Source organism: Stegodyphus dumicola, chromosome 9 (assembly GCF_044657685.1).
Source record: "Stegodyphus dumicola isolate Sdum_Otavi_A_Nest chromosome 9, ASM4465768v1".
NCBI classification, from domain to species: Eukaryota; Metazoa; Arthropoda; class Arachnida; order Araneae; family Eresidae; genus Stegodyphus; species Stegodyphus dumicola.
In genome coordinates, this window is record NC_140776.1 from 184472312 (window position 1) to 184499208 (window position 26897).

General features: G+C 30.9%; 2 protein-coding genes across 3 annotated transcripts in view; one reads left to right on the plus strand and one right to left on the minus strand.

Annotated features, from left to right (window-relative positions):
- The window catches only part of LOC118202470 (endoribonuclease LACTB2), a 58434-nt gene extending 56626 nt beyond the window's left edge, over nucleotides 1-1808 (plus strand). For both annotated transcript variants that reach the window (XM_085824459.1, XM_035374655.2), the window contains exon 7: nucleotides 1661-1808. In XM_085824459.1, the coding sequence (XP_085680585.1) occupies nucleotides 1661-1710 (50 nt within the window). In that variant the 3' untranslated portion in view covers nucleotides 1711-1808. The remainder of the gene's footprint in view (nucleotides 1-1660) is intronic.
- A 926-nt stretch (nucleotides 1809-2734) lies between these two features.
- The window catches only part of Hel25E (ATP-dependent RNA helicase 25E), a 42425-nt gene continuing 18262 nt past the window's right edge, over nucleotides 2735-26897 (minus strand). The window contains exons 5-10 of the mRNA XM_035374656.2: nucleotides 26296-26414; nucleotides 11304-11435; nucleotides 6888-6997; nucleotides 3978-4122; nucleotides 3085-3232; nucleotides 2735-2917 (exon numbers count right to left, since the gene is read on the minus strand). Coding sequence (XP_035230547.1) covers nucleotides 2904-2917; nucleotides 3085-3232; nucleotides 3978-4122; nucleotides 6888-6997; nucleotides 11304-11435; nucleotides 26296-26414 — 668 coding nt within the window. The 3' untranslated portion in view covers nucleotides 2735-2903. The remainder of the gene's footprint in view (nucleotides 2918-3084; nucleotides 3233-3977; nucleotides 4123-6887; nucleotides 6998-11303; nucleotides 11436-26295; nucleotides 26415-26897) is intronic.

Here is a 26897-nt window from a genome sequence, read left to right on the forward strand (position 1 = left end):
GCATTCTTTTTTACGTAATTTATGTAGATTTAGTTATTATTAAACCAAATTATTTAAAAATGTACTTTTATGGCACAAAGGATTTATTTTAATTTGAATTGTAATAAATAGATGTCACATTTAACCTGAAAAGAATTCTATTCGCATCTAATATAAGAAACCTTTTGGTTATTACTCCCTGATAGAGAAAGAAATGTAGATTTTTGTTTCCTTTAACCTCTTTGCTCCCACTGTATCATGTTTTATTTTCCCTTCATGGGCCCTCTATATCAGATGTAATATGAGAACAAGATGGTGGCCCAGTATATCATATTTGTTATTCTGAAGTGTTTTATTTGACATTATAAATGCACATACATGATGTCAGAATGCCTCAGAACTTAATAGGATGGAATGCTTTTAATGTTAACCCTGTTACCATTTTATTCTATGAATATAAAAAATTGGGTGCTTGTTTAAATTTTCCATGCAATTGTGTCTAATTTACACATCCATTTGACACACTTTCAAAGTTTAAAGATGTGCAAGCAGAGTAAAATGTTTATATAAATGTGGCAGTAGGATATGAAAGGAAAATATTTAAATTCTATTTGCTTTATTATTGTATGGAAATAATTTTAATATGTATTATTTCTGAAATTAGCTTACTTTATAAACCTTTATGTCAGAATGCATAATATGGTAGAATTTTATTTATTCATGCAAGTTATTCTTCTCACATTACTTATGAAATTGCTTTAAGTTATTTTTTTCAAGAGAAGTTTTTTGATTGGTGGAATTTTTCAAAGAAGTAATAGATCTTGTTATCAAAGTTTCTTTTGGGAAAAGAGGGAGGAAACTCCCTTTAAAAAATTGGTTAAAAATTATTTTACATTGTAAAATTTGAAACAGGTAAAAAAGCAACTTTAATTTGGTGTAATTTTTTTGGGGGGATTAGTGATTTTGAGGGCAATGACATACACCTCAAAAGTGGAGTTTCGATGACTAAAATCATCGAAAATATTTTGCTAATAAAAATAACTATATTCATCAATACCTTCATTGTGTGTCACAGAACTTTGAATTCTCCATCCTCTCTTCTGATGAGCATCAGTTGATTGTCTCCGACCAGTCAGTATGCATTATTGAATAGGTATTATGGTTTTAAGTTATTTGCAGCTCAAGATTTCTTCTCGCATTCCATCTGCCGGCACCCACGTATCTCATAATTTTGATGGGTAAATATGGCCGTACTGTTTTAAAAATTCAAACTGATTTTCCCAGAACAAATAATTTGGGGATTCTAAACTGTGATGTGCCATCTCCTCCACCATTGATTAAATACCGCCGACTACCTACTACAGCCCCGAGTGATGTTTCTGCATCTCTACTAGCTCAAGTCAGGATTGCTCACTGGCTACTAGCTTTTCTTCTACATTATGTTCATTCCATCATCGAAGCAAGTCATGTATTTTTCATCTTGAAGTCCAGAATTACCTCTTTGAATCTCTAGGAAGGATTACTCTATCAATAGAAACCTCATTCCCAAAATAAATTTTTACCTTTGTGCCTCAAACTAAGGCTACTTTTTTGGCCTATTTTGAAGATTTGATTTATTTAGAATATTTTAGTTTTTTGATTTTCTTTTAAGAAAATATACTAACTAAATTTATTTCTATAGGTGTAGAAGCAGATACTGAAAGAGGTACATCTACCTATTTTCTGTTATAATATGTATCTTCTATTATATATTCATATTTCTGTTATGTTGTTCAAACTAATATCTGAATTATAAATATAGAAGTTTGTAATAAACAGCATAAGCTAGTCTTGTAACAGTCATTTACTGCAGATTCCGCGATTCTGTAGTATGGGGTTGCCAAAAATTTTAGCAATTTTGATATTTCTTTAATTTATTATAATAATTTTACAATTAACAAATATTTTTACATAATGTATCTTAAAATAGATAAAGGAAATTTTTTTACGATAAAAGTGTTCATTTTATTTTTTAAAATTAAAGTTAATTACCTAAAACTGCAAGTAGAAGTAGTGAAGAAACTGATAGTTTCACTCATGCATGTGTCCGATTACGATTCCCGCAACTTTTGAACATACAAGGAAGTTAGTTATATTGCATAAGAATAATTCCAGACCTGATATTCAACTCATTTAGCAAATTAGCAATTTGAGACAGGAAATTGTGCTTCATTCTTCATGCTTTCCAGACATTTCTTACATTAGAATTTTTTATTCAAGAAATGTTGCCAATTGACACTTTAATTTACCAACATGGAGGACTTACATCACTTCTAGAAATTTTTACAAACTGGGTATAAATGACCATACATTGGCAACAAACGCTGGAGATTTTGAGTAAATAGGCAATCTTGACAAGTCTAGAAAATTTTCAACTTCACTTATAACAACCTAAGACAATAAATAAACGAAGAAGGAGGTTCAAAGAGCTCGTAAAAAGTGCACGTAAGCACTGCTGGTTAAAGATTTTTTATAACCATTAAACTATCAGGTAATTTATATTATACTGCAACCATAGTGTAGTAAATGTTTGCAGTTTATCAGCAGAATAGACAGTATTTTATTCAAATAAAATAATCACCTTAAAATTTTAAAATTTCTTCGGAATATACACAAGATATATTTCAGAACACAAATTTTGCTTATAAAGCAATTGCTGCACCTATCAGTTAATTTTGTTCTAAATGTAATCAAATTTGTAACAATCAGTCGTAACACTGGTCAACTAAAAAGTTTAATTGAGAAATGCATATATACAATAACATCACACAGATGCTCATAAAAATTACACAAAAGATACTGATTGATACATATAAAGTGCTCGTCATATGCAACACTTATTCAACTTCACATGAAGAAAGACTTTCTTCAAATTCGTCCTGTATTCAACGTCCTTCAACTGAAAATGGAAATGAAGACGGAAGTTAAGAATGTATGAAGAACAACTTTTGAACTAACACATATATAAAAATTTGAATTCTAGAAAAGCCAGAACTTGTTTTTAATAAACTAGTTCTCATAAACTAAATTTTTTAGACAGACATAGACTTTTAGAAGTAAACTTACTATATGAAGAAATGTCAATTTCTTCTGGTAGTTCAGATATATTCACATCAAATCTTTCTTGTACTTCATTTAAAGTTTTAGCATCTGTTTCATCCGAAACAAATGTTATCGCAAGACCTTTAGTTCCAAATCGTCCTGCACGTGCAACCTAAGAAATAAAAGAACTGATTTAGTTTATCCAGAGATCATCATAATTATTAAGGTTCAAATGATATTTGATTAGCTTCTAACTAATAATACATTTTAAGGGGGGGAAGAGCTGATATTAAATCCAAATAGGACGATACAAAAAGTTGTCTTTTATGGTTAAGAAATAATTTCTTTAGAATTTTTATTTACCAATGTCTAACACGTCAGCTAATAAATCTTAGTATTGATAAGGAAATTATGTAAACAACTAAGTAAATTCAGAAAACAAAAAATTTAAAATATTTCACCTTTAATACAAAATGGACCTTTTGTATGAAAAATAAGACTGATAAAATACTTCATGCAAGAAAAACAAATTACAATAACTTATTTTCTTTCTTTTTAGATGGGGAAATTTGTTTTTATTGTACACTATTATATAATCATAAGTGGTGTCCATCTAAGAGAAAATAATTTTTAGAACAAAAAAATTTTTCTATGTACCTCTTATTTATAATTTATAAACTTATTTAAAAGTTATTCACATTTACTCAATCCATACACTATTATAACCATAATCATTATTATTTCAGAGAGTCCATAAATATTTTTTAAAACTTCCTTAACTTATTGAAAATAACTTTTCAAAACAGGTTTATGTTTCCTGATTTTCCAGGTGGAGAGAAGCTAGCTACTTATTAATAACTGCACAGTTTTTTTACAAACCAAATCATGCATACAGATGAATAAAAAAAAATTCTTACTCTATGGAGATAGGTATCTGAGTCTTCTGGCATGTCATAGTTAAAAACTATATTAACTCTTTCAATGTCCATTCCTCTGCCAAATAAATTTGTGGCTACCAAAATACGCTTATGGAAATCTTTGAACTGCTGATATCTCGAAAGCCTAAGACAAAAACATTAAAAGGAAATTAATTCTCTTACTGAAATCTTAAAAAGAAATTAGATATAGATATTATATGAAAAATATAATTTACCATAAAAGAAATATTTTATATCAAAATCACACTCACTGGAAGATCATAAAATTAAATTATAGTCTTATAGTTATTTCTGTAAAATATTCAATACATACAGCATTTTATTTAAAAGAAAATTTAAAATTAACTGAAACAGCTGGAAATGAATGAAAGCTGAACTGAACAGCTTAAACAGCTGGAAATGGAATCTGGTTGTAATGAAAGTAAAAAACGTTTTCAATAACGTTAGGAAGGGGAAGGCATGAAAGAAGTACCTTGAGTGCAGGTAGCAATCACCACCCAAATCTATGATTTTCTGCCAATGTTTTAGTAGTTTTTCAAAGCCTTCAGCCCAGAAACTTTGTGGCCGTGAGTCAAAAAACAGATCAACCTTATTTTGGAAGGAAGATGTAGATGCAGAAGAGAAGAAACAGAGGCCCGAAGGAGCGATGTCGGACTATATAGTGGGTGCGGCAAAAGGTCCCATTCATATCTGTATAGAGTTCAGACAATGGAGACAAATATGGTCTTGTATTCTTGACGGAACATTACCCTTTTCTCCAGATACTCTTTGTGGGCAATACTGCAACTATCCCACCAGATACAAAGCTTGATCTTTTTGCTGCAAACCTGCAATTTGAGGTGCTGCCAGCAGGCACAGACCAACTTCCTTTTCAGCCTGTGTTACTGAAGAAAATCCACTTTTCATCACAAGTGATGATCCGGTCCAGAATTTTGCCTTTGCGTTGATATTCGAGCAGATTAGTGCAGGCTCTGAACACGTATATCCTTATCTGCTTGAGTCAGCTAATGCGGCACCCAGTGACTGAAAACTTGTACGTCCAGTTTATGTGATGTACAGTGCGATTAACAGATTAGCACTAATATATAACTCCTTAGCAAGTTCTAGAGTGGTTGCATATTGACCTTCTTCCACAAGTTCTTACAGGTGGGTCTCATCAACATCAGTAGGCAGGCCAGAGCGCTCTGCTTCTTGATTGTCCTAGTCTTTGTTTTTGAACTTTTGGTATCACACCTTCATATGATCATATGATACATTAATACCTAAAGCTGTACACACGATTTGGTGACATTCTGTAGCTGATTTTTTGCAACAGAGCTGGAAGTAAATGATGGTTCTAATCTCATAACGATATTTTTATTTCAGACATCTTGTACTTAATGATAATTTTTTTTTATAATACAAGTGTTCTAAAGGAAGTCTCTTTCTTTCAAACGCCAAAAAGTGATTAAACACGTCAATGCAAATTGCTTGCGCAGATGATATTTGCGGTGGCGGGAAACTTTCGTTAAAACATGATATATTACTTCAAGTAATTATATTCAAACTTATTACAGGCAAAAAATTAATAGCAAACAGCTGGTACATACTATCACATTGTAATCTATTAAAATGCTGATTTAAAATAAAATGTGATTGATGTTATAATCAAGAAAGTGCAAATAATATAAACACTGAAATTGAAAATATTTGTAGTTTCTTCCAAGAAGTGTTTTAGTTATTGTTGTTATATTTTAATTATAGGCCTAGTTTAAATATCTTAAAAAAATACTTTACAGCTTTTTCTAATTGTTCAACATTTAATTACTGAGTAGCCAGATTCCACTACTTGTTTATTTTTTCTGTAATTCAAACACATCTGTTAATAGTATTCACTTGCTGTGTGCCCCAAACCTCTTGATTATATCCCCATCGGAGAGCGGTTTACCATGTTTTGCCAGGCACAATAAAATTTGAGAACTGGGCATTGTTAGATGGTTTGTTTTAGAAAGATAATTTCAAAAACCAACTTTCTGTTAATCATAATACTTCAATTTCCCTTCAATAAGCACCTTCTGTTCAGAGCAATCTCATGGTTGGTGTTAAAAGTGCCATAAGTATGTGAAACATAAGCCGTAAGTAAAGATAAGTAAGTGAAACATTCAAGAACAGACTAAAACACACTTATTTAAATTACAGGTTAATCTTTGGATTATGGTAACTTGGCGATTTTTTTGGCGACCAACCCTGCTAGCAACCTGTTAGTTTTGTTTGGAAGCCATTTTGTTTTCACGAAGTAAAGGCGTTTTTTTTTTTTTTTTTTTTTACTCAACATTTTTTTTCAACAATCTGCTAGCTGAATTACGCTTATGCTAGAACTTTTATGGAACAAAAGTGCTTAATCATGTGACGAAGATTAGGTGCGAAATTGGGAGAAAGTACAGAATCGCAAACTGCTTGCCACGTTTTTAAGAATTGCACATACATGGTATCCATGTACATGGTGACCTATTTTCACTTAAAAATCAATCCAGAATTGCACAAAAATGGCATTGCGCACACTCTTGACTTTATCCATGTACACTGCTTTATCGCCTTACCAAAATGTCACCAAACTACCTGTTACCATAATCCAAAGATTAACCAAATTACATAGTATCATTTTATTGTCATTATTGATCAAGGAAGTAATATTTTAGTTGCATGCCAACTGTGGCATGCATGCTATAGTTTTGCCAACATATAAACTACTCATTACATGTGTTGAAATTATTAAACCACTGCAAACACCTTATACATTAAGTGCTATTTAATCTTATATTACTTATCCAAGGAAATTATCAATATCCGGCAAAGATACAGACAGCAAAGATACAATTATTACATCAGATGTTTTTAGGAAATATTTACCTATCTTCTTGTGTCATGGCACGATGAATTGCAATTGCTGGGAAATTCTGCTCAACAAGAAGTTGTGCCAAAGCCATACATCTTGGTACAGTGCGTACAAAAATGACCACCTAAAAATTTACACACAATTTTTAATACTAAAAATATGTATTTTCATAAACAATATATACAAAGAACTACTAAATTTCTTAGACATTAACATGTATTCAAATTACTATATCAATTATTAAATAATAATTATGTTACAATAATCACAGTTCTCCTACTTAAAAGTCTTAACCTGCAAAGACTTAAGATGTCCTGATGCAGGGTGCATGAAAAATTAGCAATACTGTCATTAAGATTTGAACTATGGATCACTTTCTCATTCCACTATGTCATATATTTACTGTAATACTCAAGAAATGCTGATCCTTGGGAAAAGGGGATGGTCACTTCAATTCTACTAATTTAATTTTCCCCAAAATTTAAGAAAAGAATAACATTTCATATTTATTTCTAAAATAATTTATGCAACACTGAGCAACTGTACAATCACACATCTTACTAGGAAGTACAATTTAGTGTGAAACACACCAAGATTGTTACATATCTACTTAATTCATGAACACATGCAGTAGGTACAATGAACCTGCCCGATTAAACAAATCTTTTTCAAAGGGCTTTGATTGTATCTATCTTTTAGACCCAGTGTGGCTATTCATATTGCTATTAGACAATTGATTTGTGATAGCACAGAAAGTGGCAAACATGTTGCATAATTTATTCTACAAAGAAGAAATGTTCCAAAATTTATTAGAAAATGCATCAACTGACAAAGAATCTATTGAAAGACGGAAGTGGTCATGAATTTTTTGTTTGCATGATACTGATATAGATTCTGAAAATGAAAATGGCATAAATTGCTTTATTGGGAGGGGAGCAATGCAGTATTTTCTCAGAGAAAAACAAAAACATTATGCGTAGAATGTGAAAAATATTTGTATCTGGAACACCCTTTAACACATTTAACATTTGTTGTTTTATTTTTTTCTGTGTCTACACAGTTAATAAAGAAAACAAAGGAATGATACATAGTAAAGGTATACTATTCTTTTTTCCTGTGCTCATACATAATACATTTTTCTATTCCTTTAAGAAATTTTACTTTATAACAACTGGAGGGGTTGAAAATAAATGTACATACTTAATAATCATAAACTTTATTATTGGCATAGATGTAACATTTTCCCTGATGATTCACAATTTTTTTCCCTTCAAGAAAGAAGAGCTGGGTCTTTTGGAACCAGTGTGTGCACTTGTATAACTTAAATGGGCACACATGCTCTCAGGTTAAATGAGGGTTCCTAAAGGGCAGTAATGCCCAAAAATTAGAGGAGGGGGGAAAAAACTTTTTTAGCGAATAAATACAACTGAAGGCTTGTTCATCAACAATACAGTAATACTGCCTGTAAAATTAAATATTGCCATTATAACAAAAAGGAAACCAGTTAAGAAATTTTGATGCATAAAATTAGTTTACTTCCATTTTAGTTTTCAACGTCTTTCAAATTAGGAAAATTTGAAGAATTTTTTTTTTTTTTAAAGCAAACAGAATAGGCATTTTAAAATCAATTTAAAAATTAAGCACTGAAACAGAACTCTAAAGGATAATAATGAGCAAACAATTCAAGAACATTTATAAACTGATAACTTGCTTGTACAAAATTGAATGCTATCACAATTTTTTGCATTTGACAATATACATCTTGTCAGAACATTTTTGAGACTGAAATTTAAAACCTTTTCAGGGAAGGGCAGTGTTAATAATTAAGCAAAAGAGGACACATGCCGTAGATTAAAAATTAATAAAATCTTTACCTGTAAATATCCCCCCCCCAAATGAAGGTACCCTGAAGATTAAGGAAAGCAAAATGAATGCACATATTTGCCAATTGATTAGCTACACCTGAGATATTATATATTGTGCCTGCAGAAGTCCTTAACAAGGCTTTCACCACTGGTTGAAGACACATACTTCCAGTTACAAAAATATTTTAAATGACTTTGTATTTCTAATACTTTTTAAATTAAAAAATTGAATATTTTATGTGTTTATTATTCCTATTCTTATGTTTAGGAAAATTTTACCTGACACAAATATATTGTTCTAAAGTTTGTGGTGCACAGAAATTGAAAACTGAAATTTATAATTAAAAATAAAATCTCAGTTTAAAAAAAAGGTTTCTCATGTTAATAGATTGAGTGATAAGTAATTTATGCATGAGTATTATTTTCATACATTAAAATGAAAGTATTTCTAGTTTAAGTTTCATGATTATTAAGATTAAAATTTTCATGCAATAAACTTCATGAGAATATTAATAATGTATTTTTAGCATTTGAAAATGTTTTTGGCTTACCAACTGCAATAAAATTATAAATTACAGAATGTTACACACTAGTAGATTACAAAAGAATATAACTAAATGTCATTTAACCCTTTAAAGATTACGGCATAAAATTCCTTATTGATAGCTTTTCTACTCATTGCACATAAAAACTTCTATTATATCTTGATGAATCTGATTCAAAATAGCATTATTAATTCAACAAAAACTAGCAAAGACCTTAATGTGTAGCACAGGAAAACAAGGAAGCCAATTACAACTTTTGACTCATCAAATGAAGCAAAAACGATTATTATGGGCCAAAAAATACAAATCTTGGATGATAAATGATTTCAAAAAGGTCATTTTCAGTGATGACTCTTTTAATTGTTCAGGATTACATCTAATATTGTTAGATGAAGCTAGGATAAATAAATAAGACCTCAACATATTCAATAAACCATAAAATACTCTCAAAAACAAATGTTTTGGGCTTTCCCCCCCCATTGAAGGTTGCACTGGAAGTCTATACAGAAATTTTAAAATGTTGGATTGTGCTACTTTAGCTTCACTCCATGCCACAATTTGAAATCTTTCAAAAAGTTCATGATGGAAAGATGAGAAATTCACCAGACTTAAATATGATTGAAAACCTGAAGCACATTCTCAAAAGACATAACAGCAAAGTTGACTGTATAACAAAACAACACACAATTAAAAACATTATAAAAGGCCATGTAAGGATTCGATGGATATGGTGTACTATATGGCGAGTAAGGACAAGACTAGTCTGTTAAAAATGTTTTATTATCATTAAATGGATTTTTTGTGAAATTTCTCCTAAGAATGAAAATTTATAAATCTTCAAGCAGACAAACTATATACAGATCCATTAAAAAGTATCAGTCTCATGATACTTTTTGAGTATATACACATACATATTGAATTGCATCCAGACTATTAAGGTAGTACATATCATACTTATCTTTGAGAGCAAACTTTTAACCGCTTTATATTAATGCTTGCATTCTATTAAGCTACAAAACATTTTGTTGTAATCCTTTCATGCTGGCTTTTAAGGAGTATCAGAAATCCCTATACCGACAATGTTAAATTGGCCATTTTCAATGTACCTTTTCTCAAAATCTGCTGTAGATACACGCTTGAAATTTTTTGTGTAATTAAAGTATACCTATCTGATTATACTGAAATGAGCTTTTGAAACATTTTGAATTTTAGAGTAATTTATAGAATATTTTATTAGGCATAGTAAAATTTAGCACTTTTCTCACACAAAAAAAAACTTTTTAAAATTTTTTATTCTAAATTTATCACAAAAAGCTCATTTCAGTAAATATTAGGAAACCTAATAAATAAGCCATAAAAATTTTAGATACCTGTGAGCAGTAGTTCCTGAGAAAAGGTACATCGAGTATAAAAAAATCACGTTTGGAGAAAAACGCGTTTTTATGTAAAAATCCTCATTGATCAAAGCAGTCAATGACATACTAAAACTAGATTTTTTTATAGTTCTAATTTTCATAGAGATTAAAGATTGGTATTTTTAGAAAGATAAAAGTGTAGAGAATTTGAAAATGCAAAAATCTGCAATCACAATTTTTTGAATATTTTGGGGTTCCAACTCCCCTTACATAACAAACACATTGGAATTATATATTTTTTTAAAACAGACATGTTTAAAAAGCCTATAGGGAAAAATTCAAAGATTTTCTTTTCATGAAACTCTTAGGACAGCAAGTTGGGAAAAAAATCTTATTAAAAGTATTAAGATTTTTAAATTTCTTAGTATCAGCAAAATGTAACTTTTGATATCAACTTCTTAAGAAAGCATTCTTGATAGTAGACTTAGATAAAAAATGTACAGGAACTGGGAACATTCTGTGATGCACTATCAATATATTCTTACTGAAGGAATACATGGGCATTAAGGGGATGAAAAGATTAAAAATGTATAAAGCAATATGACAGTATATTTTCCTACATACATTCATACAACATTACAAAAATAGAAAACAAAAAATGTTACCTGATTAAATTCAAGCAGATCAAGGAGTTCAAACAATTTCCTATTTTTTTCATTGTCTTTTAGCTTCACGTAATATTGTTGTAGTCCATGCAGTGTTAACTTAGCCTCATCGTCAACATAAACTTCCATAGGCTGTAAGGATTAAAAACTCAAAAATATAGAACTATTAATGAAATGGCTGAGCTATTCATAGCCCAAAGGATAAGGCCATGTTGTCCATGAAAAATGTTAAATTTTAATTCTAACAATAAGCATTAAAAGAAAGTTATTAGAAGTAATTAGATAAAGCTAAGACCAATGTTCTTTTTATCTCTACAAGGAAGTTTTAAATAAAATGATTAATATAAAAGAATAAGTAGCAGTTCCCAAAGCAGTTAGCATAAAAAGAAGTGCAGCCAATGCCTGATTATCTTACCTGGTTACTGATTTTTTAACATTTTAAAAATGAAAAGCAAAAAAATGAGACTAAATGTATGACTTGGGTAATTTCAAAGACACGCAAATTTATCACATTAAAGATATTTTGCAATGTATGCAATGAAAAAAATTCCATTCTATCCACATATTAGATTCTGTATAATCTCTTCACCTTCTGCATGCTTATAAATTAAAATACTTACTTAAGGTAGGATGTAGGTTTATGGGAGGCAGACAGCCTTATATATATATATATATATAAATTAACAGTGGGCAAGTTTTTTTCAGTTTATGCTAAACTGCCCTTATTTACTGCATAACTAAAACTCTTATCTACTTTTACATTATTTACAGATGAAGCAATATTGCATTGCTGATAGAATATATTCCATTGAAGGGAAAACCTGTTTGCTTAATACAGCAAAATGGCTCAAAATCTACTTCAGCTTCATAACAATCTCCCCTCCTCCATTAATGAAAAAAAAAAAGGTGTGAAAATTTCAAATGATACCGCTTCTAGCTCCTAACAATGGAGTTTCGACTAGCCACGAGTGTATACTACTTCACGTTTAACCCTCTGACTGCTCAATTTTTGGATCGAAATCGCTTCAAAAATTGTTAATTTTTTTTGCATATTTTAAATCTATATATATTGGAGAATTGAAAAATTAACTTTTTCTTTCTAGAAAATAATTTTTATATAGAGAAATTACAGTTACCAGAAAAAACAATTTCAGATGTTATCACCCAAAAAAAAATTTCAGTTGAATTACAGTCTATTTATTGCATAATATAAAAAAGCAAAATGTATAAAATTTAAGAAAATATAAAGCACTAAAGGAAAAACTACCTTAGAAATGCAGTTTAGTATGATAGAGTTCGAAACAGGTTTCATGGCAAAGTCCAACTTCACAGTCTTTGCACCAGATTAAATAAATCTAATTAATAATTCAATAATTTAATTAAATAATTAAGATAATTGCTGAATGTTTTCTAGCAGCCATTTCTGTAGGAAAAAACCGCAAAAGGTGGAGTTTGAGCGGTAATACCACATGCCTCCAAATGCACAATTTAGTGGACAACTAACGATATCTATTGGCCAAAACATAAACCAAACATCTAATACTCTATATAATTTATTTTGATGATTAAACGGGGGAAAACGGGATGTGCTCCTCAATAAAGGGAAAAAAAAAAACAAACACATGCCCGCGGAAATTGCGGGATGAGCAGCCAGAGAGTTAACAATAAGAAACAAAATAATTATTTTATGGCAAGAATGCCTGATACAATTCATTTGGGAAAATTGCACATTAGGTTATTGCGTACTTTAAGGGAGGACACAAACACAGCATGCAATCTCAGGTCGTTTGAACGAAAGGCTGCATGGGACGTTCTGGTCGTGAAATAAATAAATGAACTTCATATAAATTAAAAGTATATTTCCTTTGTGTTACAGGAAATTACATAAACTGAATAAATAAAGAATTAAATATTTGAGCCAAACTACTTTCTGTGACTCATTACAGAATATACATAAAATTTCATAAACATTTTACTACGTTGAAAAATTCTTTTCATTAAAAAAAATCTATATAGAATATTTTATATAGTGATGTAATAACTTCTAATGAAAGGAGATAAATTTAACAGACTTATGACCAACTATGGGGGGCAGTTAAAAGTACACAAATCCAGGTATAGAATACCAGGAAAATTTTTACATTTAAATCAAGAAAATAATTTTTTCTCACAGTAGTTTTGGGAAATTTGTGCTTTCTTAGCGAAAACCCTGGCCGGTCAGACGGTTAATGGGAATCTTTCCATGAAACAAATTTCACACCACTGACTGGCAAAATTTTTTTTGTAGGTAAAAAATAATAATATTAACAGCTGTCTGTACCTATTATTTTTAAATAGCTTAGCTTTTAATCCTTGATAGATTAAATTTGAAATTAAAAAAAAAAAAAAAAAAAAGCTTACATTTTACCTACAGACTAACTGGGAGGGAGAAGTTCTTAATATAAAAAGTATAAAATAATTAGTATGTAGATGAAGCACACATATGCCTAGATTATCAGAAAGCAAGCTTCAAATACAATTAAAAGAACAAACAGGCATATGTTGCTTCCACATTACACACAACTATTACCAAACAAAATAGTAAACATTTCACTGAAAAATTTTTGCGCCTTCATTCGTCAAAAACCTAAAAGAAAAACCTTTGGTCTTGAAAGAGCAATTAAACAGCATGCACAGATGAAATGTTAGGCTGCTGATTAAATATGATGAGCTATATTATTCTGAGGGGGGAGGGAGGATAAATGATGAGATATACTGAATTTTTAAACTTATTCATACAGAAAATCAATGAAAACATAAAAGCAACTGACAGCAATGGAAGATTATTATCGCTATATATAATGTTAAACATTGAATTTAATGAAATAACTTTTATAACTGAACTTTTTATAACCATAATAAAAAAAGCACTGTCCTAAGAAACAACACCCCTTTAAGAAGTTAACAAGTTTTTTTTTAACTATAATTAAATTTTAAATCACATGTTATAAATGGCAGTAACCATGCATAAAAGTAAGTTTGAAAGAATGTGGATTACAGGTGTAACCCATTGTGTTATTAATCATTATTTAACTTTACTTATTTGAACATTGTTTTGCAAGAGAAACTGAAGTTCATAGACTTACTGGAGAGTACTATTTTATCCTATTGGCAAATATTAAACTTCAGAACAAGTCCTCCATTCAGTTATAATTAAGATGAAATATACATTAGAATGGAAATACATGAAAAAGTTCCAAGATTTTCACCAACGTCAACTTTTTCTACACACATACACTATGATGCTTGTATAGATCCCTCATCAATCTTTCTCAATTACACAATTCTGAATGAAATAATCACCATCTGTAGCATCTTGATGAACTTAATGACAGTCTATGAAGGAAAATGTGTCCCACAGTTCCTTTTCTTTGCATTTTCCTTCAATACATAATTTCAGATGGATCAGATTTCCCTTTGAACATTAGACAGCAAACAACAACAGTAAACACAAATAGTGAAATTTTTCCACTGCAAAGTAAAATGTTGAATGAGACAATATCCCCCCCCAGGAATTACAACAGAATTTACATAGCACAGAAAAAAAAAAAAAAAAAAAAAAAAAAAAGTGCTTCAGTCAGGTTTAATGCATCCAAATACAGACAATATTCATTGTTGACAATGGACATAAAATACTACCAAATACATTATCATGAAGTTTATTTCAACAGAGCACAGCACGGATGTCAAATTCAGGAAATTTTAACTTCAAAATACTTTAGAACACAAAACATTCAAGAAACTTAAAATGTTTTGTAATCTTTAGAATTTTAACTACCTAATAAGTATGTAATAAGAAATTTAAGGTAAGCTTTACTTGTTAATTATTAACATTTTAAATCTGCACAACAAGAAAGACGTCCAACTTTACATGCTGGCTTATTATTTAGCAGGGAAAAGTAAAAATAGCAAAAAGTGATGCAATTACATTTATATTTTATCTAACATCAGAAAGACTTTTTTGAGAAAAGCTCTGAATCAGTACATCACATTCAAAAATCGCATATTTTTAAAATTAATACATAAATCATATTTCAAAACACAACTCAAATACTCTAAAAAATTTCCTGGCTATTCAGACAGGATTTTTTTCCCGAATATTAGGGAGATAAGATTTCTCTAATCAATTTTTGTTAACCAAACTGGGCAGTGGGGAGGTACCCATTCCTCACATTTTTTCATTACCAAAGACATCTCATGAATGTGGGGATGACTTTGTTAGTTGTCCCTTTCAATTAATTACTAGCTTGCTTATCGATCGAACAACAAAATTAGGTTACGATGAATTTCCATCCTACAAAGGAAATTAAAAAGGATGAAAACAGAATGACAAAACTACCAAAACTAGTCCGTTTTTCTTAAGTATGTGCACATAAATTCAAAACCTATGCAATTTATTATTCCAGCAGCATACTCGCCAACTTGCGACACTAAAAAAATCGTTAGATTTTTTTCAAATTTTTCTCGTGTATACCATAATTTGCAAATCTCAACTTTTTTTTTTTTTTAAATAAAGATATCTGCAACACGTCTTTAAGGCTACCATTACTTGTACATTACTGTCGTCAAGTCCAATTATCCAGATGAACTGCATTTTAATAATTAACTGTGTTATATTAAAGCCTGTCAATGTCCTTCTAAGGTGGGGACAGAAAGTAAACTATGCTCAATTTCTGATGACACTGGATTAAAAAAAAAAAAAATGTTGCATACAGTTTTGAATTGGTATTACAGCTTCCATCTGTAGAGAGGCAGCATGGAACTGTTTTAATGCAATCAATATCTGCATATTTATTTTTCATACCCATTTTTCATTAACATCTGCAGTCCCTGCACTTGAATATTTCTTAGTAATTTCACTGCTAATGAACATTTTTCTAAATAAAGCTGCAGCACAATCTGAAGCATTCAGTAGCAGGTTGCGCTCCAGTAAAAAGACAGAGAACGGGAATTCTGCATTAATAACATTTCGGTCCTTCGTTCCCACAGAACTCATGCTGTTTTGTTTTTGTGTGTGCATGTTTGAGAACACCGGCTCTTTGGTGCGACATTGAAATGACCTATTGTACACATCGCAAATGCATTACATTTCTTTGAGGAAATAACAGACGGAAAGTCAGCTGTGTGCAATTTTTAAAAAGTACACCAGTATTTTACCTTTTTCAGACATAACTATAACGAAAGATAACAATTTCTTAAATTATTTCTCAAAGCTCAACGGCTAATATACGGCAGATAACACGTGATTGATGCTCAACAGTGAACTGCAACACATTTTGGAAAACATGTGCTTTCAACCACAAACCAGAACAGTGCCATAATTTCTCACTGATGAAAGGTTTTCTTTTATATGCACTTTAGAGAAAAACCAAGTGTTTTCAAAATGGCCCAAATCACTTTTTTTTTTTTTTTTTTTTGTGTGTGTGTGTGTAAATAATTAGGTATAAAGCCAAGCTACATAAAATTCATGAGAAATTTTAAGAATAAGAGAAAGGAGAAATATATTATAAATCAGGCTGGCTGAATTACAGTAGAAAACATGGAGCCTTCTGCCTAAATCGGAAGAGTTGGCAACACCGCAGCTGTATTTTTAATATTTAAAAGGCACAGAAACAGTGCTATAAGGAAAACTGCTAAGGGGCAAAAAATTCTCATCATGCTATACTTCCTGGTTTACAATTACTAAAAACCGAGCATTTCTAACTATATGATTTTTTTTAACCAGGTCAAACATATTAGCTTGCGAATACTGTAAAAATACAATAGCAGACATGAAATACGTTTAGTGAGCAGAACCAGTCAAAATCTGTAATATTTCTGCTTACCTTAAAATTTTAGATTTTTATTCTCCTTTTCTTGTATTAAAATTTTTAAAAATTCTTTTTTCAAAAATCAAACAATCGCAAATATACTATTTAACACTTCTTATGACTTTTTCTATAGGGACACAACTATCAATTTAATCCTCAGAAGATTAACAGCAGTTTCAGCTCTTTAGAAAATGTTATACTTAAAGACATGCAATAAAGAATCTTGAGAAGTAAAGCCTTGACACTTGTATTAACAACTAGGTTAACTACTTCAGAAATTTACACTTGGTTTATTTCCTTAATCCTTTTAATGATTAATGAATGTGATGTACATTTAGTTTTAAATTTAAGATCATATGTAGATATCTCTTGCATAAGCCTGATAGCAAGTTACACATATTTTCCAGACATTTAAAAAAATGCTAAAATTTTGTGCAACACAGGATGCAATATAAATGAATTGCTGATGAAAATCTTTTTTTTTTTTTTTGCTTGCACATTAACTATGAGTACATTTTTCTGTGCTTGTATTCCCATATTACTTAATTGACAGTTTTTTCCCAAAGGAAATAAATTAACATTTAGTAGAATCCAGTGCAAGATATAAAAATATTACAATATACATTAACACAGTGATCATATACAGAAATGGCAAAGCCAAAAAATAAAGTCATCTGTTATGTATTTTTTTAACAAGCAGCATATACATTAATTTATGGAAAAGTATGTAGATACATCATAGTCAGCCAAAACATAATTAAGTACACAATTTCAAAAAATATTTAAACTGTTGCTTTAAATTACCCCGGAAACTGCAAACTTTTATTTCCATAACTTCAATGCTATATTTTGTTACTTTAAAATAGGCACTTATAATCTCTATCACTGGTTGTAATGCTGACCATAATTCTGATCTTTCACACTTCAGTTGAGGCTATCTTGTCTAACGGAAGGCTTCTGTTTAATTATTAAACGACAATAATATTGGGATATGTGCAAAAGTTCTACCCTTTTGCAAAAGGTTGCTGATGAAAGGTGTTTTGCCCGAAGAGATGGTGCTTCAAGATCTGGAATCAGTGGTCGGGTCATGGGAAGAACAGTACAGAAGCAGTAAGCAGTGAGACAAACGGAGACCAACAAGGAACACACTGTTTGCTGTATGAGTTCGATAAGAACAATAAATAAATGCGGCCTTGGCCTGCTGCAACATTAGGCAAGTGTATGGTGATGAAGCAGCTGAAGAAAGTACATGTCGTTGCTGGTTTTCAGAAATTCAGGGACAGCGGCAGAAGCCATCACGATCAACCACGGGTCTAGGTGTTCATCAGCGTTTTCCCAAAAAGGATCTGGACTACACCATAACAGTAAGTCTAACTAACTATATACTAACTGGAACCTTTCAAGTACACATGACAACAATGGAATGAAGGCTCTGGGTTTCATCACAAAGTTCGGTCGTTGGGTTCCACATCAGCTGAATGAAAGTCGACGAGATGGGCGAGTCACGACATGTATTGCTTGCTTTCCTGTGGACAAAAATGATCCATTCTTGACACCGGCGATGAGAAACACACTGGAACGAGAAGCGTCGCAAGACTGTGCCTCACATTTCTGAACTGTCTCCATCGACAGCCAAACAAGAACTTCATCCCAAGAAAGTGTTGTTGAGTACCTGCTAGAAAGTTAAAGGAATTATTCATTGGGAGGTCCTGGAACCTAATCAAAATATTAATCAACAGCTCGAAAGACTACAAGAATCATTGCAGTTAAAGCGGCCAACTCTTGTAAATTGCAAAGGGGTTATCATCCAACATGATAATTCTAAACCACATACTGCTGTAATGACACGTCAAAAGCTAATGGATCTTGGTTGGGAGGTTTTACCCCACCCGCCTTATTCCAGACTTGGCCTCTACAGACTTCCAACTTTTTTTTAGCTGTGCAAATGCCTGTAATTTGAGCTTAAAACAGAATTTTAAATTATAGGGAAATATTTTGGACTTCTTCCAAAGACATATCAATGCTTGCAATTAAAAACTGAGAGAAAGTGGTAGTCTTAGAAAGCCTGTTTTAAAGTAACAGAATATGAGATTCTGGAGTCCATCTCATTTTCAAATGTACACTTAAATACTACATAAATGTCATTTGCTAGTTTCCAATTTACAACTAAAGTACGCTTTTCAGGGAACTTTTTTTAATAAAATAAACATAATTGAAATGTAGCACTTAACGCCCTCTTTTTTACCTTATTACAATTTAAAACAGCAAATGGCTTAATTAAAAAATATCATTATCTCGTTCCCTTAAAATATTTTTACAAAGAAATTCATAATCTCAGACGCTACATTAGCTGACAAAGAGTAAATTTCGTAACAATTTATGAATTACTTTGGATACAAAATTTAACACAGAATGCAGGAGAAATTTCAAAGATTTAATGCAATACAAAAAAAGATGTTCACATAAGTGAACATCTTCTTTTGCAAGATTGCAAGATACAAGAGAAGATAACTCCCATTAGACTTTATTGGATACAAATTAGGGGTGTTCAAATGAAAAGATACGAAACGACACTATAGACATACTGAATTCTTCATTTGCAAGTAATCATCAAAGACCTGAGCACAACTATCCCACTATTTCACAAGCCAAGGATTCCTTCTTCCCAGAATTCCTGTAGCTATGACAGGAACCAGTTCCCCAATGCATCTGAGTCGAAGTTCTTCTCTTTGAAATGCCACTTCTCACCAAGTCACTCACCTTGACATGAGTTTGGCTGTGATTACCGTTTTACTTGGCCGGGTCATTACTCAAACTGGAATTCTACTTTATCACTTGTCGGACATGCAGTCTTCTCCATTTGGCGATGAATATTGGCCAATTTAACTCCTTCCACAGTCAGAAATCTGGTAACATCTCGCTGCTCCTCAATCGCCAAATTTTGCAACGTGAAAGCCAAGATGTCATTACATGCACTGCCGCATCAATTGGACGGAACATAAACTTCCTACTTCACTCCGACGTCATGTGCAGACACTTGCGCACAACCATGTCAGACACTACATTAGAGTCCTCAAATGTCTTTCAACATTATGCCAGAGTGGCATATCCAAATTTCTACTGGTTTGGTTGTTAAGACGTTTCGCACCTTTTCATTTGAACACCTCTTATATAATTACAATGCATACAAGAAAAATGATAAAACATTCATGAAACGTACACCTATCTACTTAGTTATTGTTATTTTTTTTGGGAGATTTCTCTGCATCTTATAATACAACTAACCTTTTAGATACTTCAAATGAATTATAAATAAGAATGGTACAAAACCTTAAGATAACAATCAATGCCTTAACCGAAGTTAATTTACTTTGTGATTTATGTTTGCAGGAAGAAAATGCAAAATTTGGAAACTATTTTAAGAATATCTAAAGTGCACTAGAACAAAAAATATTGCATCACACATAAATCTTTTTGACATATTCAAAATATTGATTCCACAAAACTGCAATATACTTAGAAGTTCAATGAAAATGGATTATCAAAATAATGTATTTTAGCATTAGTTCACACTGAAAAATTATTTAAAAATTGCACTCAGATTTTAAATCTAAACATAAAAAAGATCTTTCAGAATAATTTCACACATCTAAAATTCGTTTGCTATGTACACAAGATATACATTAAAAATTAAGTCATTAAAAACACTTTTTTTCAGCAAACCACTTACTGTCACAGCAAGTTGCTACACATGTATTTCTAATTTTGAGCATTTTCTATCATGTCAACAATTTAGCATGACTTTATCGCAGTTTTAAAGTACACAAAGCAATGTACATTTATCTTTCAAACAGTACACATAAGTGGAACCCTAATCTAATTAAAATCCAGTGCCTTTTAATCATTAAATCATGCATGTTTATAAAAAAAAAACATTAAATTATTAAAAGCCTAGTAAATTATTCATCTGTTACTTTTTTCTGTTAAACTGCTTGGAATTTAGAAATGATTTAATATTATTCAATGAATAAATGTATAAAATTGTAATTGTAACTTGACTGTCTCTCATACTGTATTTTTTTTAAAAGCCCAGCATGTCTTTTATATAATACCAGCATTTATGCATTATCTAAACAATCTAGTTAAGTTTGAAAGAAAGATACTTTATAAAATCCAAATATGAAATTATAAAAGAGTAATTCAAACTCACTTGATTAAAATGTGCTAATTTCGAGACATTAAATGTATGCAAAATGGCATTACGATGCAAGAGCACCAGTTATTTAGCATTTGGTAGTAAAATAATTTTTTAAAATAGTCACTGAACATAAATTATTATGTTATATAACGAATACAAAACTATATTGTGTGGCCAAATGTCACTTAATGTTAGCTCTAGATGAAGAAATCAACACCATAAATCTTTCCTATGCTATGCTATGCAATAACCATACAACAGATAATATGACCAACAGCTCATGAGGAGGGATGGCTCTATGTACTTTTTTACGAAAAATAGCTCAGATCTAATGCAGAGAGCGTTTTACATACACACTTCACAATGGATACATATTTACAACAGCACACATATGCAAACATGTGGCGAGTTTGTTTAACTGCCAGGAATAGGACCTGGGATGAAAAGTATTTCGTAGGTTCAACTATTCAAAGCCACTGGTTGTCTTAAATGTGCCCACCATATATTGTAACAAATAGTCTTGCAAAACACAAATGCCACAAAAAAAAAAAAAAAAAAACTAGCATGTCTACAAATTCAGAAGCACATATGTCTAAATCTCATACCTCTATACAAAATTAATATCAGTTACTGGTACTGTAACCTGGAGATGACAATACTTATTTTCTCCTGTCATGTTGCTACTCTGATGCTTGCCAATGCTTAAAGGATTTTAAATAGCATAAATATTGTAAAACAGCTGCAGATAAATGGTTCTGCAGAGATCACAATCATTTCAACATACGTGTGTGGAAGCTTGCAGTGCAGACAGTGAAACTTACAGTCTGTAGTACATTTCGTACAGGACTCTCTTGATTTTCTATTTCTTGTCCATGGAATTCTTGTATTAGATATTTTGGATAATAAAACACTTCCCATACTGTACAATATTTTAAAACAGGTCCTTTTTTTATATCAACACAATAAATTAACAAAATTATACAGGTTTTGAAGAATTGGCCGCCCTAAACTCGAATACCTTCAGGATCAAGCATTCTACCATGTGCACAGTGTTAATTCTGTTCTAGCTATATCTAAACAACTACCACTTGTCGTAGTTCACCATACTATTTTCCACAGCTGAACTAAATCAATCAATTACTAGTAGTGAGCCTACATCAACAAAAACAAAAAAAAAACAAAAAACAAAAAAAAAAAAAAAAAAAAGTAGTTCCAATTTAAAACGGTGAGTGTCCAGTAACTTTTGGCCACCTAAAGGCATTATTTTATCACTACACCAAACAACTTGCTGGGAAAGTACTGTTATATTACATGGGGCTTTAACCTTATATATTTTACTCTGTTAAGTCTTCATAGATTTAACTTATGCATGAAATGTCATTTTCATTCTTGTCAATATATTTTTTTTAGTTTTTTTCATTTAAAAAAAAGGGGAGGAGACGGAATTAATGCTGCAATTACTGCACATATAGAAACATGGCAATGCTATTTTAATGATGATATTAAACCAAGATACCACTAGGTATAAAAAATGCAGATAGCAAGCTTAATAAAAATCATTTTTTATCAAACTACATAAAATTGTTTAAATATTACACCTCTACTGTACTAAACAATCAAATCTTTAGACCCTTCTAAAAAATACAAATCTATAATACACACCGTAAAAAATTTTGAGAATTGTATTTTCACAAGCAATAATTTAATAAATAAATAAAATACTGCTTTTTCGGTAATTCCAAGACATAGTCCTAAAAGAATGCTGCGAATGCAAATCATATACGATTTACTAACAAAAAGTGGTGCAAATATAGTTAACTCCTAATATACATGTTTTTTTTATTATTTTTGTGCTACAATACTTTAGAATCTCAATAATTAATCATTATTACAAAATTTTTGCATTACATGATTTTAAGAATTTTACTAAAGAAAAGCTTCTATTCTGTACGTTTTAACAGCAAATGTAGAACACACAGGAACAGGATACACTTTTTGCCTTTTAAGATTTAATCTTTAAAATTGGGTTATTACATACAAACTGAACAACACAAACAAGCTTTCTACAGTGCTGTTTAAACTGGAACAAATAATGCTGAAGTTATTATGCATTAAAAGGTTAAATGTCCAAAACGTGTAATTCACTTATAAGTCTTCCAAGACAAATATTCAATTTTAAGTACACTGAATGATAATGTATTATTGACAATGTACACTATTATAATGGGAACTTTATGAGTGTACTTAACATTATAAATAAAATATGAGTGTATTGCCAGTTATGCAAACTATAAACAGGTAAACACTCAGTTTCCCTAAGCATACACAATATACAACAACAAGTGAGAAAATGGTGCTCTCCATCTTCGGCCATAGGTTTTTGACGATGAAAGAAGTATGAGTTTTTCTACAAATGTGGCAGGATTAACCATATGGCCTTTAAGGACAACTCCATCAAGTGTTTACTAGATTACACAATAAAGGGATGTACGGACTAACATTCAGCTAAAAATCACAAAATTTAAACAATTCTACTGATTGTTACTGCAATCAAGTTGAAATCAAGCAGCAGCTCATATTACATTTAGAAAAAGTTCAAAATCCCAAGAATGTCAACAAGGAGATGACTCTGCAAATCTAATGTGCATTTGGCTTAAAAAAAATTATGACAATGGCTGCATAGTACTGCATCTGTCACGTTATTGTGAGCATAGGAACTGGACATCAACAAAGCAGAAATGTGTTCGGTTATCATAAAACCCCTATTACTACTGTAGCAGGATAAGGACGATAGGGCTTCTACTGATATCCTGAAATTGCCGATTGTCTCAAATTTATTAAATGTTTTAAATTATTAATAAGTTGTCTTCAAACAATTATAACTATAAAAAAAGCAATTTCTGATATAATATATTAAATGTAAATATGAACAATATGACACTAGCACTAGTGTTATTTTTCAAGTATGTAAAAATTCACCTTTTTTTACAGTTCCTAAAATGTAACAAAAAATCTTAAAATATTTGTTTCTGGAATTAATAAAGTTTTTAGACTTCAAAGTTGGTTTTATTTGAGGCACTTGGCAGCTCCTATCCAAACACCACCAGTTGGGAAGAAATGATGACAAGTTAATTACATCCTTTTGTGTCTTTTTCATACATCCAGAAATACAGTTTATTTCCGAAAAGAATAATACTCTGTCTCACTAGCCACCACTATCCATGCATATCCACAAAATAATCATCCAAATTTTAGTTTCGGTGTAACTGAGTTGTCAGCAATGCTCCAAAGGGAAACATCCAATCCATAAATGTAGTAAGCAATTACAGACAATGAATGTTGACATTTACAATTCCTAAAGTAACCCTTCCAGCTTCTTGAGGGTCAAATAAAAGACTCACTAGTTTCTAAAATAACTAGTATTTTTATCATTCAGTGTACTTTCTTTGAATTAATATTAAGTAACTTATTAATTTTTAAGTTTTTTCAACATGCTTTTTTAAAAAACGTTCAGAGCCATTTAATCTAAAATAGATGAAATAACCCGCTTCTTAAAATTACTATTAAATGATTCAGTGGAAAAATTCAGATATGCAGATTTTTTTCATAAGTAATCATAGCAATTGCACAAATTAGGTTGAGACTTAAAAAGGAACATCCAGACTCTGAGCTTTAAATGACATTCTTGGATGATTCTTCTTACTGATGTAATTACATTTTCATAATTAGTAAAGATTAATGCAAGTTATTATGCTTAAAAGTTATATAAAATTGTTTCAGAGTTTACAACAAAACAAAAGTTACAGATCTAAAATGTATCCATATTCCAGTGCTTACGATTTCAAAATTTGCATAAACATTTTTCTTTCACACAGTATAGATTTCAAAGGCAATGTTTCATATTCTAGAACAAGTACATAAATTCACAACAGCTGGAAGATATTACAATTAATAAGTAGATATTTTTATAAAATTTACTATATGATTTGAATAACTGATTTAGTAAGTAGTTTGCTGATAAAATTTTGACAGCATCAAACAGTCTTTTTTAATCTTTTGAAATCAAACACAGTCTTTTTTAACATAGAGAGGTACTTTAATAATATATACAATGATAAATGAAACTGCTGAGCCATGTCAAAGTACTTCAATTAAAAGCAAAGTAAAGATCAATTCGTAACTCTACCACATTAATGCATAAACAATGTCCTCATCTGAATTATCTACGCTCATTTTTAACCATTCTTATAGAGATTTTAGATTAGTTCATTCCATTCTAAAGATCAAAACAAATTTAAGAGAAAAATACTTAATGACCAAAACCAAAGTTTCAATTCCAAGTAAATGCCAACGCAGTTTACAAACTAACCTCTCGCTTCAACAAACTACACTCCTACAAACAACATCACTCCATCCAAATATCGTATTACACTATCCACAAAACCACCTAATTCCAAATTAATCAACACTCAACTCCAAAATTTGTCAGGACACTGCAACCTAAAACTTAGCAACTGCCTAGATCCTAACGTATTAAACGAGCAATCTCAGGACTATAACCCACTCAGAAGCATCATATCCCCAATAAGACAACACTTTTGAACAACGGTCTAACCAATCTTCACATATCCAAAAAACAGGGTAAATTTTACAAAGTGTAACTTCAAAACGAACAGTTATTCAACTGTATTTTCACCACAGACATGATCTTCCCAAATGCAGAAAACATGCCAACTAACCCTCCTCGCTACTTACAGCAATCAAAATTATTTACCAAGTCTGGGCTTTTTTAAAATTAAAATCACATGATTATCTAGATACTCAACTATCGGAAACAACTTCTGTTGAATAGGACACAAGGGGAAAAGTTTAACTTGATAACAAAGAAGTTGAAAAAAATAGATGAATATATCAACTTGTTTAAAGAAACATTGAAGGTTATTACATCTTGCATGAATTTCTTGCACACGGGTCGAATATCTTTGCTTAAAGTGGCACTGAACATCATCACTTGCTTCTCATGAGGAGTACTTCGGAATATTTCTTGCACATCCCTACGCATATCTAAAAAGACACAGCAAAATGAATTCATAAACTTCTTTGAATTTCAACATTCTTAAAATAAATCATATTCATCACATTAACTTTTCACACACTTATTATTTTTTTAATCTACAACTTTTGTAATCTCACATTTACATATCAATGCATGTAAGAGTACTGCCAAATACACAGAATATTACAAAATTTTAAGAATCCTGTACTCAAGTAGTTCAGAGTTTTTTTTTTTTTTTTTTTTTAGGGCCAGGAAAAATAATTGTAGCTTGCTTATTATACATATCTCCACCGAAAAGTCACAAAAATATTAATGAGGCAATGCAGTGCATTGCCAAAATGGTGATATGACAACCCATATATGCTTGCAGTTATTTATGTGCAATTCACTCTTTAGGAACACAACCTGTGTGGAAATTATTTTCATTAATTGATAGATGGCGATAGCTTTGCGTGCTAACGTGGCGCGCCTTCTGAATTTCCATAGACGCT